This window comes from Camelina sativa, chromosome 3 (genome assembly GCF_030686135.1).
Source record: "Camelina sativa cultivar CO46 ecotype springtype chromosome 3, ASM3068613v1".
Classification (NCBI taxonomy): domain Eukaryota; kingdom Viridiplantae; phylum Streptophyta; class Magnoliopsida; order Brassicales; family Brassicaceae; genus Camelina; species Camelina sativa.
This window is the reverse complement of record NC_141882.1, coordinates 17182591-17201228: the sequence shown is the minus strand read 5'-3', so window position 1 is coordinate 17201228 and position 18638 is coordinate 17182591. Positions and strand designations below refer to the sequence as shown.

The 18638-nt window shown below is 38.9% G+C and overlaps 1 protein-coding gene and 1 pseudogene across 1 annotated transcript; one reads left to right on the top strand and one right to left on the bottom strand.

Moving 5' to 3' along the window:
- Positions 1-4189: 4189 nt before the first annotated feature.
- On the top strand, positions 4190-6761 carry LOC147947047 (uncharacterized; annotated as a pseudogene).
- A 919-nt stretch (positions 6762-7680) lies between these two features.
- LOC104777495 (acetyl-CoA carboxylase 1-like) lies at positions 7681-18397 on the bottom strand. Its single transcript, XM_087506369.1, has 32 exons — positions 18103-18397; positions 17485-17855; positions 17193-17399; positions 16944-17105; positions 16760-16852; positions 16566-16661; positions 15980-16153; positions 15782-15875; positions 15504-15691; positions 15366-15416; positions 15238-15277; positions 15036-15160; positions 14836-14952; positions 14686-14760; positions 14552-14608; positions 14197-14301; positions 13997-14083; positions 13702-13893; positions 13422-13610; positions 13229-13339; positions 13038-13127; positions 12766-12942; positions 12599-12676; positions 12393-12515; positions 12048-12317; positions 11625-11950; positions 11294-11531; positions 10856-11214; positions 10559-10772; positions 10292-10468; positions 8054-10204; positions 7681-7945 (listed from the first exon to the last, which is right to left on the bottom strand). Exons 1-32 carry the CDS (start codon positions 18380-18382, stop codon positions 7889-7891), a joined length of 7074 nt encoding a protein of 2357 aa, XP_087362495.1. The 5' UTR covers positions 18383-18397; the 3' UTR covers positions 7681-7888.
- Between the last annotated feature and the right edge of the window lie 241 nt (positions 18398-18638).

Here is an 18638-nt window from a genome sequence, read left to right as displayed (position 1 = left end):
CATCACCAACCAAAATTATTGTAGAAACGACGGAGAAGAGTAATTCAGAGTGGGATATTCGGCTTCCCCCACGTTTATTTGCCACTGACCGCTACCCAGATGTGAGGCTAAACATCTACTCAAAGCCCGACATTCTCAATGTAATACGCGATCTGCTGAAAGGGACACCTGAAATGGATCGGATTTTGGATTCACCATTGGGATCCTTGTTTAGTTTACCGGTTGTCGAGTGTCCAATATCTTGCAAGTTACTTCACGCTCTACTATACAGACAGGTAATATCCAAACAGAAGTATGAATTGTGGACAGTGTTTGGTGGACAGCCACTTAGGTTTTCATTGGTTGAGTTTGGTGATATGACTGGTTTGGATTGCCGTGAGTTCCCTGAAGAATACGACCTAGATTACGACCATGTTCCTGAACCTGAGGAGAAAAGTTTATGGGATGAGTTGATTGGAAAAGATCGGAAGAAGACATTGGTGGATGTTAGTAAAGTCTTCGAAGACCCATTAGTGAAAGATGGGAACAAGAAACTTCGGCTTGCTCTGCTTCTAATTGTTGATGGTGTCCTAATAGCCAAAACCCAGACACATCGTCCGACTTTCAAGTATGTGAAGATGCTTGAAGACGTAGATACATTCCTCGCTTTTCCTTGGGGGCAAGAATTTTTCTTGAAGACAATAGTGTCGATGAGGCCAGAGAGTAGGTTGCTAATGAGAGGCCAGGATAAATCTAAGGATGTGGTTGCTACATTCACCGAGAAATTGCAGCAGAAGACTATCCGTTTGTCCGGTTTTGCCTTGGCACTACAGTTACTTGCGTATAGCAACATATCTGGGCTGCTGGAGAAGATTCCAGGGGCTAATGACAGGAGGACCATATTGGAATGGGATTCACTAGTGTTTGCCAAAAACAACCTTAATTTGAGAGACATTCATGTCACGGAAAGAGCTGACAAAGTAAGTGTTTTGATTTGTCTAGTATTTTTGGAACCGTCATTTGTTAAATTTCTTTAGTTGACCACGTGGATAGTATAATTACTAACATATCGGTGTCCACAGTTGGTTGTTAATCCGTATCGTGTTGTTGATCCACCGGAAGAGGACTGGGGAGAGTGGGATGATGAAGTTAAAGACAGAAAGATAATGTATATAGTGGCGCATATAGTTAGAGGACACGTTTTCTCGAAGAATGAGTGGCCAGGAGGGGATATGTCATTGCCTTTAATTACTATTAAAGACAATAAAGAGAAGATTGTACACAGAAAGCACATTGTCTGCCGCCAAGGAGCTAAGTCGCAAACACTTTCCGTTAGACAAGGGAGTTTTAAAAAAAGAAACTTCCTACAATGGGGGACGTTGTTGAAGGTAATGAGTTGTCTGAACTCAAGTGTTGGTTCGGGAAGCAGTTAGTTGATCTTAGGTCCGAATATGAAGTGCAAGTTCAAAAGGTTAGAGGGGCATTACAAGAAAATGCAAGGGAGGTTAAAAGGGCTTAAAAAGAGAAGAGTGTTGGGCAGAAAATTTCGTTAAGTTTCCCGGAACAATAAGAAAAGTGTTAGTCACTCCAATCAAAAGCAAAGTGAAAGTATTTCTGCTAGCGAAGATATCTCGTTGAAGGGGGACCCACATGATGACATTGGTGTTGATAATGTGGCTGATTCAATGTTGAACGCCAAAGATGAGACAGAGGATGTTATCACGTCTGAGGTCGACCCAATTGGTGAGGAAATTCTGGACGGTGGTCACAATTGGCATCAATATGTTGTTGATTATCCGGCAGGGGTTAGTAACAATTTCCCAGAGTATGTATTATCTGATTTGATTTGCTCCTATACTTATTGTTTATTTATTTTTGTTAGAATGGATTTGAGGAAAAGTTGGCGTAGAAGTTTGTCCTAAATTAACGGTCAAGGGCATTGAGGTGTGTCAATAGTTATCCCATTTGTTTTAGGTTTGGTTTAGACGAACTGGAGTGTGCCTTACACAATGTAGTGTCAAAGCAGACGGGAAGTCATTTGCAAAAATGTTCGGGATCGAAGGTGGATGTGAATGATGAGAGTGATTTGCGAGCTATTGAAAATGGGGTTAGAGACATATTTTTATTTTTTAAATTCTTATTTGTTTTGTTATGTAGAAATAAACTATGGTGTTAGTTGACATTGATATGTAATAGCAGGTTGTTAGCGATTATAACTTTACAAAGGCTAGCAACTGTGGTGGAGACAGTGGTGTAAAATACAGAGACGGTGAGACGAAAGAAGAGTTTCAGGTGGGTGACATGTGATTTTGTTACAGGGAGACAATGTTACAAGATTTTAAATTGTTACATTGCTTAAATTACTCATTGACCGAACAGGGAGACAATGTTCCTGTTGAATAAGGACTCCTTCGCCAGAAAGGGTAAGTGGGTTGTGGAAATTTCAAACTTTATTAAATTTCAATGTATGTATATTGATCCATCTTATTGAAAAACTTACATACAGATAGTGTCAAGTAGCATGGAGAGGTTAAGTTCGATTGACATTCCAATATATGACACAGAAAGCAAACCTATAATCATTGTAAGCAGAGAAAACCTTAGAGATAAATTTGTGTTCCTTTTGAAACGCAAAAATGTGGTACTCATTATATTATATGTCGCAGGACTCTCATGGAGTCTCCTATTTATCTGATGTAAAGTCTATCTATGATACAGAGATGAAAGACATCGGTGATGAAGATGAGGTAAAACAAGTATCACAATGATTCAATTTCCTAATTAAGAGATGTTTGTTAGGAAGCGAAATGTTAATAATTTGGAGGTTGTTTATTGTAGAAGAAAGCAAAGGAGGATGGATCTGCTGCACAATCTACATTGGAAGATGGGCGTAGAAAAATGAATACCATCCTGAGCTCATTATTTGATCCTAACAATGACACACAACAACCTGAGAACATTCAACGTGACATGGTCAGTGAGTCGTCACCGAGTGTGTATAGTGAGGTAAATTTGTTGAACCAGCAAGACTTGTAGTAAGAATTATAATTGTAGTTTTGTTTCAATGTCACTGAACACATGGATACGATTGGGTGGTTAGGGAAAAAGTAGAACAATTGCTGATCGAGAAACATCCGAAGAGAAGGTGATAAAGAGTTTTTCCTTAACGTTTCTCTTATTTGATAAAGAATGATATGGTCATACAAGTATTTTTGTTTCTACATGGAGAAGAGAATAATATCGCAAGTGCTATTAATATTTGTAGATTAGATCTCATGAAATTGAACACATAGATACTGATTTGTTGACGGTCAGGGGTTACCAGTCGGTGATAAAGATTTTGGTGAAGATAAAGAGGCAAGTAGTTTGTAAACAAGTGTTGTTTTTTTTTTGAGTAATCATTATGTGGTCATATAATTATGTTTGGAAACATGGATCTGAGAAAAAGATGACATGTTGTATCATTGATTTCATTTTACTGAACCTATGGATATAAATTTTTGGATAGGTACAAGGGTCACTTCAGGTTGAAACTGGGCACGAGAAGGTGAATAGTAGGCTTTGAACCACATATTTAATTGTTTAGTTATCGTTATTGATGTCCACATGGATATGAGAAAAAGATGACAAGTTATAGCATCGCTTAATGTTACTGAACATATGGGTACCAATTTGTTGGCAGATAAATGGTGTAGCAGCCGTTGAAGCAGTGGTCCAGAAAAGGTGATTTGTAGTCATATTGTCTTTTTAATTTCTTGTGTTAGTTTTATGGGTTCACTTAAATATGTTTGTATTCATGGACAAGGGACTAAGATGGAAATTTAAAGCATGAAACAAACCTAAACCCCTAAAAGTTTTTTCTCCTTCACCTTGCAAAATTTGCAATCGTCGTTGTCCTGTTCAGCTCTTCTCAGATTCTCTTCAGACTGCCAGATTCATCTCTCTCTCTCTCTTCTTTAGTTCCTTTCGCTTTGCTCTGCTTGTATTTTGGCGGAGTGGCCTTGAGTTTTAAATCAATTCAGGTTTGTTTTGTCAATACTCAATTGAAAATTAATAAATTGCTAGTTACGTTAGACACTTAGACAAAACAACTTTTTCTATCTCTTTCTTGTGGTAAAAGTCATATACTTATATGAACCAATAAGTTATTGATTCGTTCAATTCTTTGTAATGATGTTATTTATTCAATTAGTGGTTTGGTTGCAGGAGGATGACTTCCAATCGAATTATAAAAGAGCCAGGAGGGGCATCAAAAATAAGGAAAAAGAAGAGACAAGACGCATTAACAAAATCAATGGCTAATTCGATGTTGAGGTATGTAAAAAGATTTGAAACTTCTAAAACTGATGATCCCTTAGAAAAAGAAGTCAATATGAGTGGTGAAGAAACTGTTTTTCCAGAAAATAAGAATGGGAATGGGAATGAGAATGAGAATGAGAATGAGAATGGGATTGATATGGAGGTTGAAACTGAGATTGAGAAGGAGAATGGAAATGAGAAAGAGAATGAAGAGGAGAAAACATATGATTTTAGAGAATATCATATAGATGGGGATATCAATGATCCTCGAAATTGGAGAACAATTGATAATAGAATGAGAGATTTTCTTGTTGATAAGGGTCCAATGGCAAGACCTCAGGTTGATTTTCATTTTCCAAGAGATGCTATTGGCAGATGTTTTTTTCATTCGTCTTATACAAGAGAAATAGTGAATGGAGAGAAGCAAGACAGACAATGGCTAGTTTACTTAAAAGGAAAAGACAAAATCTTTTGTTTTTGCTGTAAATTATTCACACAAGGCAAAAATACTAGTCAGTTGGCAACTAGTGGGTACAATGACTGGAGAAATGTTTCAAGAATGCTAAGAGAACATGAAAAAGGTCATCATCATATTAGATGTGTGACTCATTGGATGGAGCTAGAAGTGAGGCTAAAAAGAAGCAAACAATTGATAAGCATATGCAGGCAAAGATTAACAAAGAAAAAAAATACTGGAGAGATGTGTTGTTGAGGATAATTGCTTTGGTAAAGGGTCTTGCTTAAAAGAATACAGCATTTCGTGGAAGCAGTGATAAGATTCATGAGGATGATAATGGGAATTTTTTGGCATGATTGAGGTGTTTGGAGATTTTGATCCTGTGATGCAAGAACACATAAGACGAATTGAAAAACATGAAACGAATCATCATTATTTGAGTCATATTATTCAAAATGAGTTGATAATGATGATTGGTAATGAGATCCAACAGATGATCTTGAAGAAGATTCGGTGTGCGAAGTATTTTTCAGTTATTCTTGATACTACTCCTGATATTAGTCATCGAGAACAAATGTCATTAGTTATCCGTTGTGTGGATATTTCTGAGATGTCACCAAAGATTGAAGAATTTTTTTTGACATTTTTGGAAGTCAAAGACAAAACTAGAGAAGGGCTTTTTGACACTTTGCAAGCTGTATTGCTTGATCTTAGCTTGAGTATTGATGACATTAGAGGGCAAGGTTATGACAATGGATCAAACATGAAAGGAAAAAATAAAGGAGTGCAATCAAGATTGCTTGAAGTTAATCCAAGGGCAGTTTATACACCATGTGTTTGTCATAGTTTAAATCTTGCACTATCAGATATTGCTTCTTCGTCGCCGCTAGCAGTATCATTTTTTGGAATTGTTCAGATTGTTTGTTTGCATCCTCTACAAATAATTGTGAAGTTTTCAGAGAGATTGTGAATAGTATTACAGTCAAGCCATTGTCACAAACTCATTTGGAGAGCCACGTTAAAAGTGTTAAAGCAATACGATTTCAAGCTCCTCATATACGAGAAGTTTTGTTTTACTTGGCAGAAAATAGTGATAATCCGAAAACAAAAAGTGAAGTCGAGTCTCTTGCAATGAGTGAAGTCCATGCAATTGGGAGTTTTGAATTTTTGTTCGGAATGGTAATTTGGTATGAACTTTTGTTTGTTGTCAACAAAGTAAGTAAGATCTTGCAGGCAAAAGATATGGACATTGATATTGATATTGCTCAACTAAAAGGACTTGTTTCTTTTTTTAGAAACTATAGAGAAACAGGCTTTCAAGCAGCAAAAGAAGAAGCTGAGTGGATTGCTATTAGTATGGATATTGATCATGTATTCTCTATGAAAGCAAAACGCATATGTAAAAGAAAACGATATCACGATGAAGAAGCTGAAAAAGCTGGCGAAGACGTGATACTATCAGCGGAAGAAAACTTTAGGGTCAACTACTTCATCAAAATTGTGGATCAAGGTTTCTCTAGAGACAAGATTTGATCAATTTCAAAGCTATGAAAAGACTTTTGGATTTTTATTTGACTTGACGAAACTACAATTAGCAAACGATGAAGACTTGATGGCTTCATGTACCAACCTTGAAGTTTGTTTGAAGCACGATATGCATTCTGATCTGGATGCTAATGATTTGTTTTTAGAGCTAAAGCTTTTCAAAGAGGTTTTACCAAAAGAGATGAAGAAGCCTCTCGAGGTGCTGGATTTTCTGAAAAAGATGGAAAGTTTTTATCCGAATACATGGACTGCATACCGCATAATGATGACGATTCCAGTTTCAGTTGCCTCTGCAGAAATAAACTTTTCAAAGTTGAGACTCATAAAATCTTATCTACGGTCGACTATGGCGCAAAAGAGACTGAATGGATTGTCGATAAAATCGATCGAAAGGTGTATGGCTGAAAAACTTGATTATAAAAGCTTGATGAATGAGTTTGCAGGAAGAAATGCAAGGAGAATTGTTAGATTTGAAGACTAATTTGCTTCTCTTTTGTTTTTTTCAATATTTACAACAATTTTTTTTTATGGTCAAAACAAAACAGCCTTTTTTTTGCTTCGATTGTAGCCTTTAAAATCATAGAGCCGGCTCTGCACATGGATATGGAAACATGTACAGGTGAAACATGTATCAGACGTTGAAGGGGAGTTTGGTGAAGATAAGGTGAATAATAGTTTTTCAAAAACTTTTCTTCTGTAGATTAATTTTAATGTTTCAATATTATATTTTTTAGTAAGTAACTATGATGGGTGTTAATGGCAAAAACATCAAAACAATTAGGTTAGGGTAGCCTCGAAGACTATATTGAGCCTAGCGTCAGAAAAGCTAGACGATCAAGTACATTATGTATGTTTATCGCTGTACATGTGGATGTGTATGTGGATTAACTAATGTTGTTTGATATTGTTTTTTTAGGGAGACAATATAGAGGAAGTTCCATTGACAAATCTTGAGGCAGTTGAAGGCTCGTCCAGCGATGAAGCGGAGGTAGAATTAGTGGGCATATATCTCTGAATGCTTAGTGTGAGGGGATTATGTATACTAATATATGATATAAAATCTGACAAGAGAGTGAAGCACCTAACACGTAATTCATGGTTTTCATATAAATTTGTCAGATTTTACAAATAAACAGTGTAAAAGCAAGGTAAAAAGTGCCTTGCGAACAACAAGTGTGTTAGGATGCAATAAAATGTACGAAAAATGTGCTAGAATGCAATAATTCCACGATTATATTATCTACGTACAGTATTTGGGTGGTTCATTGGACTTCACAATTTATTGACAAGTAACGCTTTTTGCATAGTATTGTGACACTTATCTTATCTTTGAGAAGGACTGAGGTAGTAGAGCTCGACAGTGGGAGGATGAAGCCTCTGTTGTTCTGCAAGTTATCGAGTTTATAAAATACTTATTTTCTCCCTTGAGGTAAAAACTTTGAATACATCGTATTAATCATGTGCCAATTTCGCAACAGTGAAGTGTTGAATGAATTATTGCGCAGATAAATTATGTAGGCTAACAAATGTGAGGAAGATCGTTCAATCACCCTAGGACACGAGCAAACTCCAAAACACCATCTTTAGCTAAACCTTTTCTTGATATCATCAACCCAACACCTTTCGTATCGCATCCACCAGTTTTTCCCTTCTTGAATGCTCCACCTGCATCACACATATTCACTCTCACTCAGGGGGCCTTAAAAACAATAAGTCATACAAAAACCAAAAGCCTTAGGTTTCTCAGTTGTTCTCTAGTGTTCCATTTGATACCTTGTTTAGAAGATTAGCAAGTCCTTGAGGTAGAGCCTGCAAATCCAACGAATTCCCAATCTCTGCAAGTTGATTCAGCAGTTTCTGTGCTCTCAACTCACACAGCTTATGCTCGTAGTTACTAACATTGTCCTTCCATGTAAAGAACAGTTGGTCGTCCGTCCAAGCTTTGTCTTTCCCCTTTGCAATCTCGGATTTGCAGAACCATTCCTGAATCAAACCCATTGCAGATTTATATGATAAGTTGTCTCCAGACGCTTTTCTTATGTTCTTCACAAGAGAGCTCTCTGCGATTCTCCGATATAGCTTTTTATAGAAGAAGCTTCGCGAGCCGCTCCATTCCACAACACTTTTGATCACTCCCTTTGCAGCCATTCTCATGGAAGTGTCATGAAGTTCTGCAAATTTGGTGGCGATTTGGATATAAACAGGTAAAAGCTGCTTCTCTCGGGTTTTAATCTGTTGCTGGAGAAGCTTGATGTTCGCATAAGCCTCGTTTTGCTTGGCATCTTGGATATTTGCTTTCAGATTGATTAGCTTCTGGTCCAACCTTCCCATGCACTCTAACAGCTCTTTCGTTCTTAATTTGATCTCTATCATTCCTTCAGGCTCAAGCACATTTCCACGAGCGGTTTCATCAGCATACATTTCAACATAATCTGAATTTATCTGGCTATCAACAACCACCCACGCTCCACCTCGCAGTTCTCCCATCATTGGGATGTACACAAACACTGGCTGTCCATATGTTCTCAGATTTTCTACTACAGTTGAACCCGCTTGAAGTATTCCTTCAAAAAGATCTCTCTGCCCACCTGAAAAACCTCTCCAGTTTGCTAGGATAAACAATGGAAGCTGTTCCCGGTTGAAATCCATGAGCGCTTGAGATGTCTTGGCTGCTGAATCAGGAAACCACACTTGCCCTGCTTGTGGAACCACTCTCTCATGAGACTCTAGCTGCCCTGGATCTGCCGGGATGATCTGCATTACAGTTTGTGTCTCGACAGCAACCACTCCCACGGGTATACCCCCCAGCTTTGCTCTCCCAGTCACTACTGTCCTTGCCCAGCCTTCAAGAGTCTCAAAAAAGCTATTTTTATCAAAGATACCACCAAGCCATTTACCAGTACTGTCGTTGATCCCAGCTATAGCAGCTCGTGGATCACAAGAATTTTCTGGGATATACTCAACAGTTCTTTCCGGTGGATCTAAAGGAGCAAGAACAGGAAGAGGGCCACCAATGTAAGCAGGAATGTAGCTAAGCCAGTTGAGAATAGCTTCTACACCTTCAAGATCATCTGAGACTGTACGATGAACAACACCATTTGTCCCCATGATTTTAGGGCCACCAAGTTGCATGTGAGAGCTATAGACCTCACGCCCAAGCAACTTGTTGAGCGTAGAAAAGCCGGTCAAGATGATCGGCTGGTCTACTCTCTGTATGCACCTCATACCCAGGCGGGCAAGGTAAGCACCGATTCCGACCGATCTTCCACTAACAAAGGTTAGCGTAAAAGTTTCGTTGTACGCCCTTGAGTACGCACCTGCTATTGCCCCACTGCCTGTTAAATTTTCAACTCCGATACCATCTTCTTTACCAACAATCGTATCAATCACCCACCTTGTTTCGCCACTAGGGAGCTTCATTTCATGCGCAATGACAGATGATCCAATCCTTGAATGGTCTTCAGAGCTCAGGTATATATACTGAAAACCATTCTCGGGGCAAACTTCATCCGACCACCCAACTTTGAAGCAGGCTTTAACTTCTTCAGCTACACCGAGTCGGGCGCCAGAATTTGCTGCCAAGTAAATCAATGGAAGCTTCTGGGAACAAGCCAGTTCAGTCACAGCAAGGAAAAATGCGTCCTCTCTAGGGCCAAAAGAACCAGCTTTGAATGTGACATCATTGGCTACTACGAGAAGTTTCCGTCCCATAGGAAATTCAGGAGTAGAAATCTCTAAGCTCCAGGCCACCATTCCAAAGTCGTTAAGACCCGCTGGTCTTTCAACCGGAATAAGAGATGTATCCGAAGAACCTTCTGGATTGGAGAATACAAGCTCTTTGACGTTGATGAGAGTATTCTTGCATGGTTTCCTGACCCCCGGGTGTTGTGATGCCCACAACATCTCCAATGCTGTCTCAAATGACTAAAGATACAAAAAAAGTTACGTAAGGTGGGTAGAAAACAGCAAAGAGTAAACCTATGTGAGAATCTTCTGAGTTCGGTTACTAACCAAGGGGAAGTCATAGCAATACGTAGTGTTACTCCTCCTTGCGGATAGACGTTTCCTGTCCAGATGATTCAGTGGTTTATATTGACCGTTGATTGGGGTTCCATGCAAAGGTCCCTTCTTACTTATTGAGTGGTAGATTAAACTGTTACTCCCAGTAGCTTGCACTTCTCGGTATATCTGAAACGTTAAATCACATATTGTCAAGTTCTGGAGATGTGTACTCTCTGTATGGTTTGCACAGCAGAAAAAATTATAATCTGAAATTACATTGATAGTGCATGTACGGCATGTCACATTTGCAACCACGACCCTCCAAGCGCCATTTGCTAGTCCCGAGGACCCCAGCCACAGTCGCACTTCCCACTCGCAAACACCCAACCTGTGCATTTTTACTCCAACAGACCTATGTATCTCTCGTGTTGCTTCTTCTAAGATCATCTCAACTGTTGTTTCTTCATCTTCCGCATTTACTTCAATTCTCCTGTGACAAAAAATTGATAATTGTTACTATAAAAGTTCTGACATATCATAATTTTAACTTCTAAGAGACACAGCCATGTCAACCTGGGGTAAGGCACAAGATCATCTATCTGCTGCTCACTTAGTATGCATAAGAACATATGTGCGTGGTCTGGTTTCATGGCACTGACAGCATTATGTGCATTCAGTTCCAGTTCCTCCATGGCATTCATTAAAGACCTCAGAATGCATTTCGACGTAAACGCCATGGAGAGCAGTGTGTGGCTAAGTTGGTAGTCCTGCCCTTGCTGTGACATAAACCCATCGTTCATTGTAGCTTCTCGAACCAGAGACCTAAGGAACATCCTTTTGATTGGCACTGGCTTGTCTGTAACAGTATACATATGCCACTGACGGTCTCTTGAAGGTGTATACTGTAAATTTGAGTACCCTTTTAGCTTATCCTGCATTAGAAAAACAATAAACAATCATTTAAATAAATGCAAGATGCTATAAATGTACATTTCATCATCATGGACATACCAACTCAAGGTATATGGATAGAGGAGGTTCAAGATGTCGCAGCAACGGTTCTTCTACATAATACTGTTTATCCATTGACCAATGGAAAGAATATCTCATGGGTGGTCGTCCTTCATCTCGCTGAATTATACAGCTGATTGCATCAACACCAGCAGAACAGAGGCTCAAACTCAATTCTTCGTCATTAAGAATTTTGGCCAACTTGTTTACTCTTTCCTGAGCTTGGTCCTCGTCCCTACTGAGACAAACAAACCAAAAATGAAACCATATTAGGTAGACATTACGGCACCTAAGCTGGTTTAAGCAATCATGCTGAGGCGACTTTCAATACCTGTCCTGAAGCAGACTCATCTGATTGTTAATGCCCACAATAGCAATGTGCATCATATTGCCAGAGAAAGGAGCTCCGGCAGTTTCATAGTCGTTGTGGTTTATTTCTCTCAATGCTGCACTTATTATACTTGGCAGAAACTGCAGCGATTTGATTATAACCATAGCCCCCCATTTTTTCTTACGACGTTTCTCAAGAAACACTTCTTCAGATGTCTCGTCTAAGCCAATGTTTTTTATATCCATATGCTCCTCTAGGAACTCCCAGGAAGCAATAAGACCAGAACGGTGCCACTGCATCCTCACGCTTTCTTTAACGACATAGGGCTGATGGAAAAAGTCGAGTTAAAATGACGTCAAGATTGTCTATCTGTTATAAGTTGCAGTCTTTGGATAATAATGGTGCGAAAGAATGAACTATAACCTGGTATAATCTGCGAATATAAGTCTCAACAACCCGTCTTTGGAGTGTGTGATTGCTGTGGTCAAATAGTCCCACGAGAGCATCTTCAACCGCTAAAGATGCGCTCGCAAGATCCTCCATCCTTTCACTAATGGTACTTTTTCTCTTGGGGGTATCCATATTTTCTCCATCCTCAGTAAACATTTCTAACTCTGACAGGCTTCTAGCAATGTTTGAACGAAGTTCACTTAGTTTTGTCTGTTCAAGCAATTGACTCGCCTTGAGTGCCAACTACACACGCAAATTGATCATCAGCTGGAAAATGTCAACAGCAATAGCATAAAACATAAAGGAAACCACATGTACCTCAGAGTAATTAGTATGGTTAAGTGTTGAGAATCGGAGAAGTTTATCTCTGTATGCTGTAGGATTAGGGAAAACAAGCTGCTCCATGAGTTGAAGAACAAGTTTGTTTTTGCTTTTTATTCCCTGACAAAAGAAAATGAGTATGCCAGTTCAATAATATAGTAATGCGACAAGAGAAACCTGGTGTGTGAAAGATAAGTACCAACCTGGTGTGAAAGTACGATATCGACAATCTTTGATAGATCTTTCTTGTTTAGTTGACGCATGCTTTCTATAACATCAGCCTTTTTAAGAAAAGAAAATGCTTATCAAGACTCCTCATACATAAATGGTAACCACGAAGCCGTTTGACAACAATTGAACCATATATTACCAGCATGTGTTCCTTGAATAATTCTTCAACTGATAGATATTCTTCAAAGAGGGAATGAACAATCACACGGGCATGACTTTCTCTACCACCTTCATAAGACTTCACCAGGCTCATCAATGGTTCAATGAGCCGTTCAAGGGAACCTCTCTCTTTCTCATCACAAGATAATAAATGAGCCTGTTGCAAAAAGTGGACCGAAAATAAAACATTTCAGAGAATAAATTACAAAACAGTAGGTCACAAATGTAAGAAACAGAACAGTAGGTACCCACCTCAAGAATGTCTTTTAAGATTTTCGCAGGGAAATCTCTGGTCAGGGGGTTTTTGGAGACAATCTCAAATTCCTTGTACTTTGATTCCAGCTGATAAAGAATTATATAAGAAAAGCAGTAAGAGACTTGAAACTCAAAACAAGATCACAGGAAACTAAAACGAATTATGAATAGTTTACACAATTGTATACCATGTTCCTGAGATCTTTAGGTAGTCGTGTTTCTAGAACAGCAAAGCACTCTTGCCACTGAAGAAACGACAGTTCAGGGCTGTCAAGGCAATTAAGTAAGTCTTGAACAACCTGAAAAAGATATGAGCAATCTCAGAGTCAAATGATCTAATAGGAAAGTTGGATTCAAATAGGAAAAACAAATAGCATTTACCTCATCTACTTTATGGCCATATCCAGCAAGAATCATGCGAGCAGCATGTAAAGTTGCAGCACATCTCTGATGAACTTTGCCAGAAACTGCAGTTGGAAACCCTAATTTTGGGAAACTTCCATGGAAGGGTTCAGCCTTTCTTACAGAAGAAGGATCATCAAGATCAAGTGTGGCTATAAGTTCACCAGGCTGTGAAGAAAATAATGGATGGGTTAATCAATGTCGACAAAACTGTAGGAAAACAATACAGTATTTGTATAGCAATGGATAGTTTTTTCACCTGCATGGCTTGTCCTTCAGACATTTTGAAATGGATAACTCCTGAAGCAGGTGAAAGAAGTGGCATGCACATCTTCATGACCTCAACTTCGGCATAAGGCGTATCAGCGTCAATATTGCTGTCGTCTGAAACCAAATACCTCAGCAACTTACACGGTGTTTCAGCCATCAACTTCGAAGGATCGTGATCATTCTGAATAAGCCAAAATTGACAGACAACTTTAAGCTAAAAATGACTTCAGGCAAACGTTAAGTATACATAGTAAAACAAAAAAAAAAACAAATTCAGTGCAAACCTGTAGTAAACAAGTTCTTCCGTCAATGAGAAGACGAGTTCCTGCAGCTTCTTCCTCTGCATATATCACATGGCTTTTACCATCCAACTGTGATGACAGTGAAAACCAGAAAAGGAAGTGAGATTCTCAAAAGGCAGGTTACTATGTGTGAAATATGTATGTCACTGTCTTGTAGTATCGAACAAAGGCAGAAAACTTGCCTGCATCAACAGACCTCCATCACGTAGAGTGTGTATTTCTGATACAACTTCTGAGTTATTCATTCTTAGCCTGTAGGATCCTGATCCACCCCTAACCACATCAATCTACAAACAGTTACCTTCAGGTTGGTTAGATTCGGTAACAACATCTTTAGCGCAAAAGTAATATGGAAACTCTGTAACAATTTGAATGTTTTGCTCTGTTTTTATTCTCTTAGATTTTCAGAACGAATTAGACCGGTTGTAAAGAGAACGTTATTTTTCTTGAATTAATTTAACATTATATTCAAAAAAAAAATATGGCAGATGAAAAGAAGAAAAGAAGAAAAGTAAAATTTTAATAACAGGCACATACCGTATATTTAGTCCCTTCAATATTCAGTGACACTTGAGAGTGCACAAGAGATATGTGCTGCAAGTTAAGAGAGATAAAAGTAAACAACTAGATCATTACGGGAAAGACAGAAGAGAGCACTGATATTGGAATACCTTTGGGGGAATTTGCCCCTTTTCTAGATAACCAACGTAATCTGAAACCACAGCAGCACTGGTCGTTGATGCTTTCTGGAAAAATAGTGAAATGCTTCACTGGATAGAAAATTTTCAAGACATATAGATCTCTGAGAAAGAGGGTCTTACGTGGAGAGCTCCGCCGACAACAGAGAGATACCACGGAGGCCTCTCTGATCTAACCCGCATAGCAATCCTACTGTCCAACCAACCAGTGTGTATTTTGTTCTCCCGGTAATCAGAAGCCTGATTAAGGATCGAAATGGTCTTATCATGGTACATTACAAACACAGAGTGTAACTCTTGTGTGTAGGAAGAAGGAAGCATACATGTAGAAGGTCGATCGTGTAGTCAACGTTAGTCCTAATTTCTCCACGAATTTGAATTTCTTTCAGCCCAAGAACCATATTTGCTATTGCCATGGCTCTGGATTCCCCAAATGCAAAAACATGTCCTGAGTAGAAGGTTAAAGGTTCGTAAAAATCAAGAAAAGAACTGTCCCAGCAGCCCAAATATTGCAGTTTAACTTACCAAACTGGGAATCTGAGAACTCGTGGATGCCTCCACCAGACTGTTAAAAACAAAACAAAAAAAGTCGTAAAATTTAAGGCATAGCGAAACATGTATTATTAGCAGAGCAGCTATAGGGTTACAACTACCTTGACAGAAAAGTACGCCCACACATTTGGCTTGCTCTTAAAACTCAATTCCTGTTGCAAGTTCAAGTATTATCCCTAGACAGTTGTCAGAGAATAGACTTCAAAATTTGCACTCACAGTCACAGCTATGAATACTACCTGTATTTTACCGCTGGTGGGCTTGAACCCGTCATCAGGATCCTCGCTTGTCACGCGTACAGCAACACAATGACCTTTTGGCCTTATAGAGTCAGCTTCATCAAAATCAAAAGGGAAGGCTGAAACAGATGTTTGTCTCCAAGAATCATAGCCTCCACCATGTTTTATACCATAGAACCGTCTTATCTCTAACAAAAATCAAAAGACAGTACAGTACCATAATTACAATAGACAGACTAGAATTAAGAAACCGTTGCCTGGGGATAAACAGGTCATACCAGGGATTTGCCAAAGAGGAATTCCCATCCCGACAGCAACTTGTGCAGCAGGAAGATTTATCTCAGCAATCCACTCAGTTACTGGATGCTCAACCTGACATGGAACATCAAAAGCCTTTCACTTTTCAAGACCAAACCCTTCCAATAGAATGATTAGAAACAAAGTGTAGCTTCTGTAGTAGTAAGTATGAAAGCAACCTGTAAACGAGGGTTAAGCTCTAAGAAGTAGTACTCCCCAGTGTCCATACTATAGAGATACTCAACAGTAGCAGCTCCAACATAGTTAACACTCTTAGCCAACCTTCTAGCTGCTTGCTCAAGTTTCTTGACTGTTTCTTGGGGAGCCACGGTGATTGGACCTTCCTCTATGATCTAATGATACAACAAAAACCATATACTGTAAGGTTAATTAATATTATTAAGATAAACTCATTGGATTATTAAGAAACAAAATATATAACAAGTTATACTTGTTTTCGCAAGAATTAGTGATTTAAGTTCAGACATGGTCAATTAGCAGATTCTACCTACACAAAAGAGTATGTGGACAAGGGTCAAGAAGGAAAGCAACATTTTGTACATGAGCTTCAGGACAGGCTTTAATATCATAAGAAGGAGATGAGATTAGATCAAGGGTCTTTGAGCATTTGTTACTGTTGGGAAGCCTTTGGCTTTTAGGGAGAGAGTTTAGAGACTACTCTACATATATAGCAAACTTTAAATTTTACTTGTTCTTGTTCTTGATTGTTGAGTAATAAAAGATAGATAATGATCAATAACAAACCTTTTGGTGTCTTCTCTGGACGCTGCAATCACGACTATGCAAAGCTGAAACGTTTTCATATTGGTCACACAGCAGCTGGACCTCTAAATGCCGACTCTATACACAAAATATGAACAGACATGCTTATTTTGCTGTGTGTAATTAGTTAGTCGTCTGCTATATTTAGATCAAGGGATATTGTTAAGTAGCCGTACCTCTGAAGCAACCTTCATTATAAATATCGGCGAGCCAGGGACCTCACCTTGAACTTGTTTGAATAGTGCCCTAACCTCATCATCATTATGAACCTAAGAAATAAAATAAAAAAACATACTTATATAGTATGATCGGCTTAATTAGTCAACAATCAAAACGCATATATCTACTACACAAGCTGACCTTCCTAATGCCTTTACCGCCACCACCCCACGACGCTTTGATCATTGCCGGGTAACCAACAACTTGACAACTAGCAATTGCTTCTTCAGTTGTGTAGACACAAGCTTTCTTGTAGATTTCCTCTGGGATCGTTACCAAGCTGCTCCCTGGAGGTATTTTAACCTGAACACATATAAGAATTCATTCATTTTGTCAACAACTCTCTGGTAAATATGTTAAGCTTCAAAGGAATATTTGATTTTTACTTACATGGGAACCACTCCATGGCAGAGTGGGTACATCAGCAGCTTGTGCAATCAACGACGAACCAATCTTATCTCCTAATGCCACCATTGATGTAGCAGGAGGGCCAAGAAATATGATTCCTTTTGCCTTCAAGGCATCAGGTAATTCAGGGTTTTCAGATGCATGACCCCAACCAGGCCAAACTGCATCCACACGCGTTGCCTCGGCCATCTGCACTTGGTATTTTAGACAAAGATGAATCACCAAAGACACACAACTGAGCATTAATTAGTAGTTTGCAAAAGTTGCATTTCACCTCTACAATAAGCTGAACATTAGCATAATTGTTATTGTTAGTTCCTCCTGGAACCTCAACAAACTGATCAGCGATTCTGATATGCTCAGCATTGATCCGCATGTCTTCAGGAGTTGCCATGGCCACCAACGATATGGCTTTTTCCGAGCCAAATGTTTGGTAAGCCCATGTTCTGATACTGCGTATGAACTTCACAGATGCCATTCCATTGGTAGCAACCAAAATACTATGGATTGGCCTTTTCCCTCCAAGAGCTTTACAGAACTCATCCACTTCAGACACCGTCACATCATTTCTACCTGGTTCTACAGCACTTTTATCCCCGTTAATAGATTCAGCCGGTAAAACTGTCCTTTGAACTTCAGATATATCTGGAAAACATCCATAAGCACAGACATACATGAATCAACTTTACAAAGAATTGTAATGAGAACCAGAAACAGGATCATGAACAACAAAATAAAACCCATTGGTGCTATCATCTGAGCTGATGATCAACTAACAAGATTACTTAGAAAGAGCATTTTCGTAGAGATGACCGCCAAACTCATAGGGAATATATAGGGAAAAAGAGCAAAAACGCAATCGTAACTTCTTAAGAAAAGAAAGAAAGCAAACCATTCTCCCAGAACGAGGTCGGATCAGTGCTGTTCGCATTGTTTCTTGCTAAGCATACCAGAGGAAACTGTTGTTTGGTCCGAGACAAAACTGTTGTTGTGCTTACTCCTTTGAAGGCTCTCATACTACTTCCCAGCTTCACAGTCAATGGAAACTCTCTGTCCATGGTACTTGCACCACCACCAACTGTTGTGATCCATGGAGAACCATTCGTGAGGCTGATCGGATCAGAACCTCCATTACCGGTAGAATACGAAGAAACCAAAGCTCTCATCTCCATTTTCACAAAACTTGGTGACCAAGCCAAACAGTGCCAAGATCAGTAAAAAGTACTAAGAAACTGTCCCCGTTATTACTGGACTTTATTATTAAATTTGGGCTTTAAATTGGTCAACACTTATAAATTATCGTCATAAAAGGAAGATCTTAAAAAAAAGAATCTATATTTTAAGAATGAAATTTTGATTGCTGTCATAGTTCAGTTTTATTTGGACTATATCTTAGGGTTCAGTGTATGAAGCAGGTGTTAAACTGGC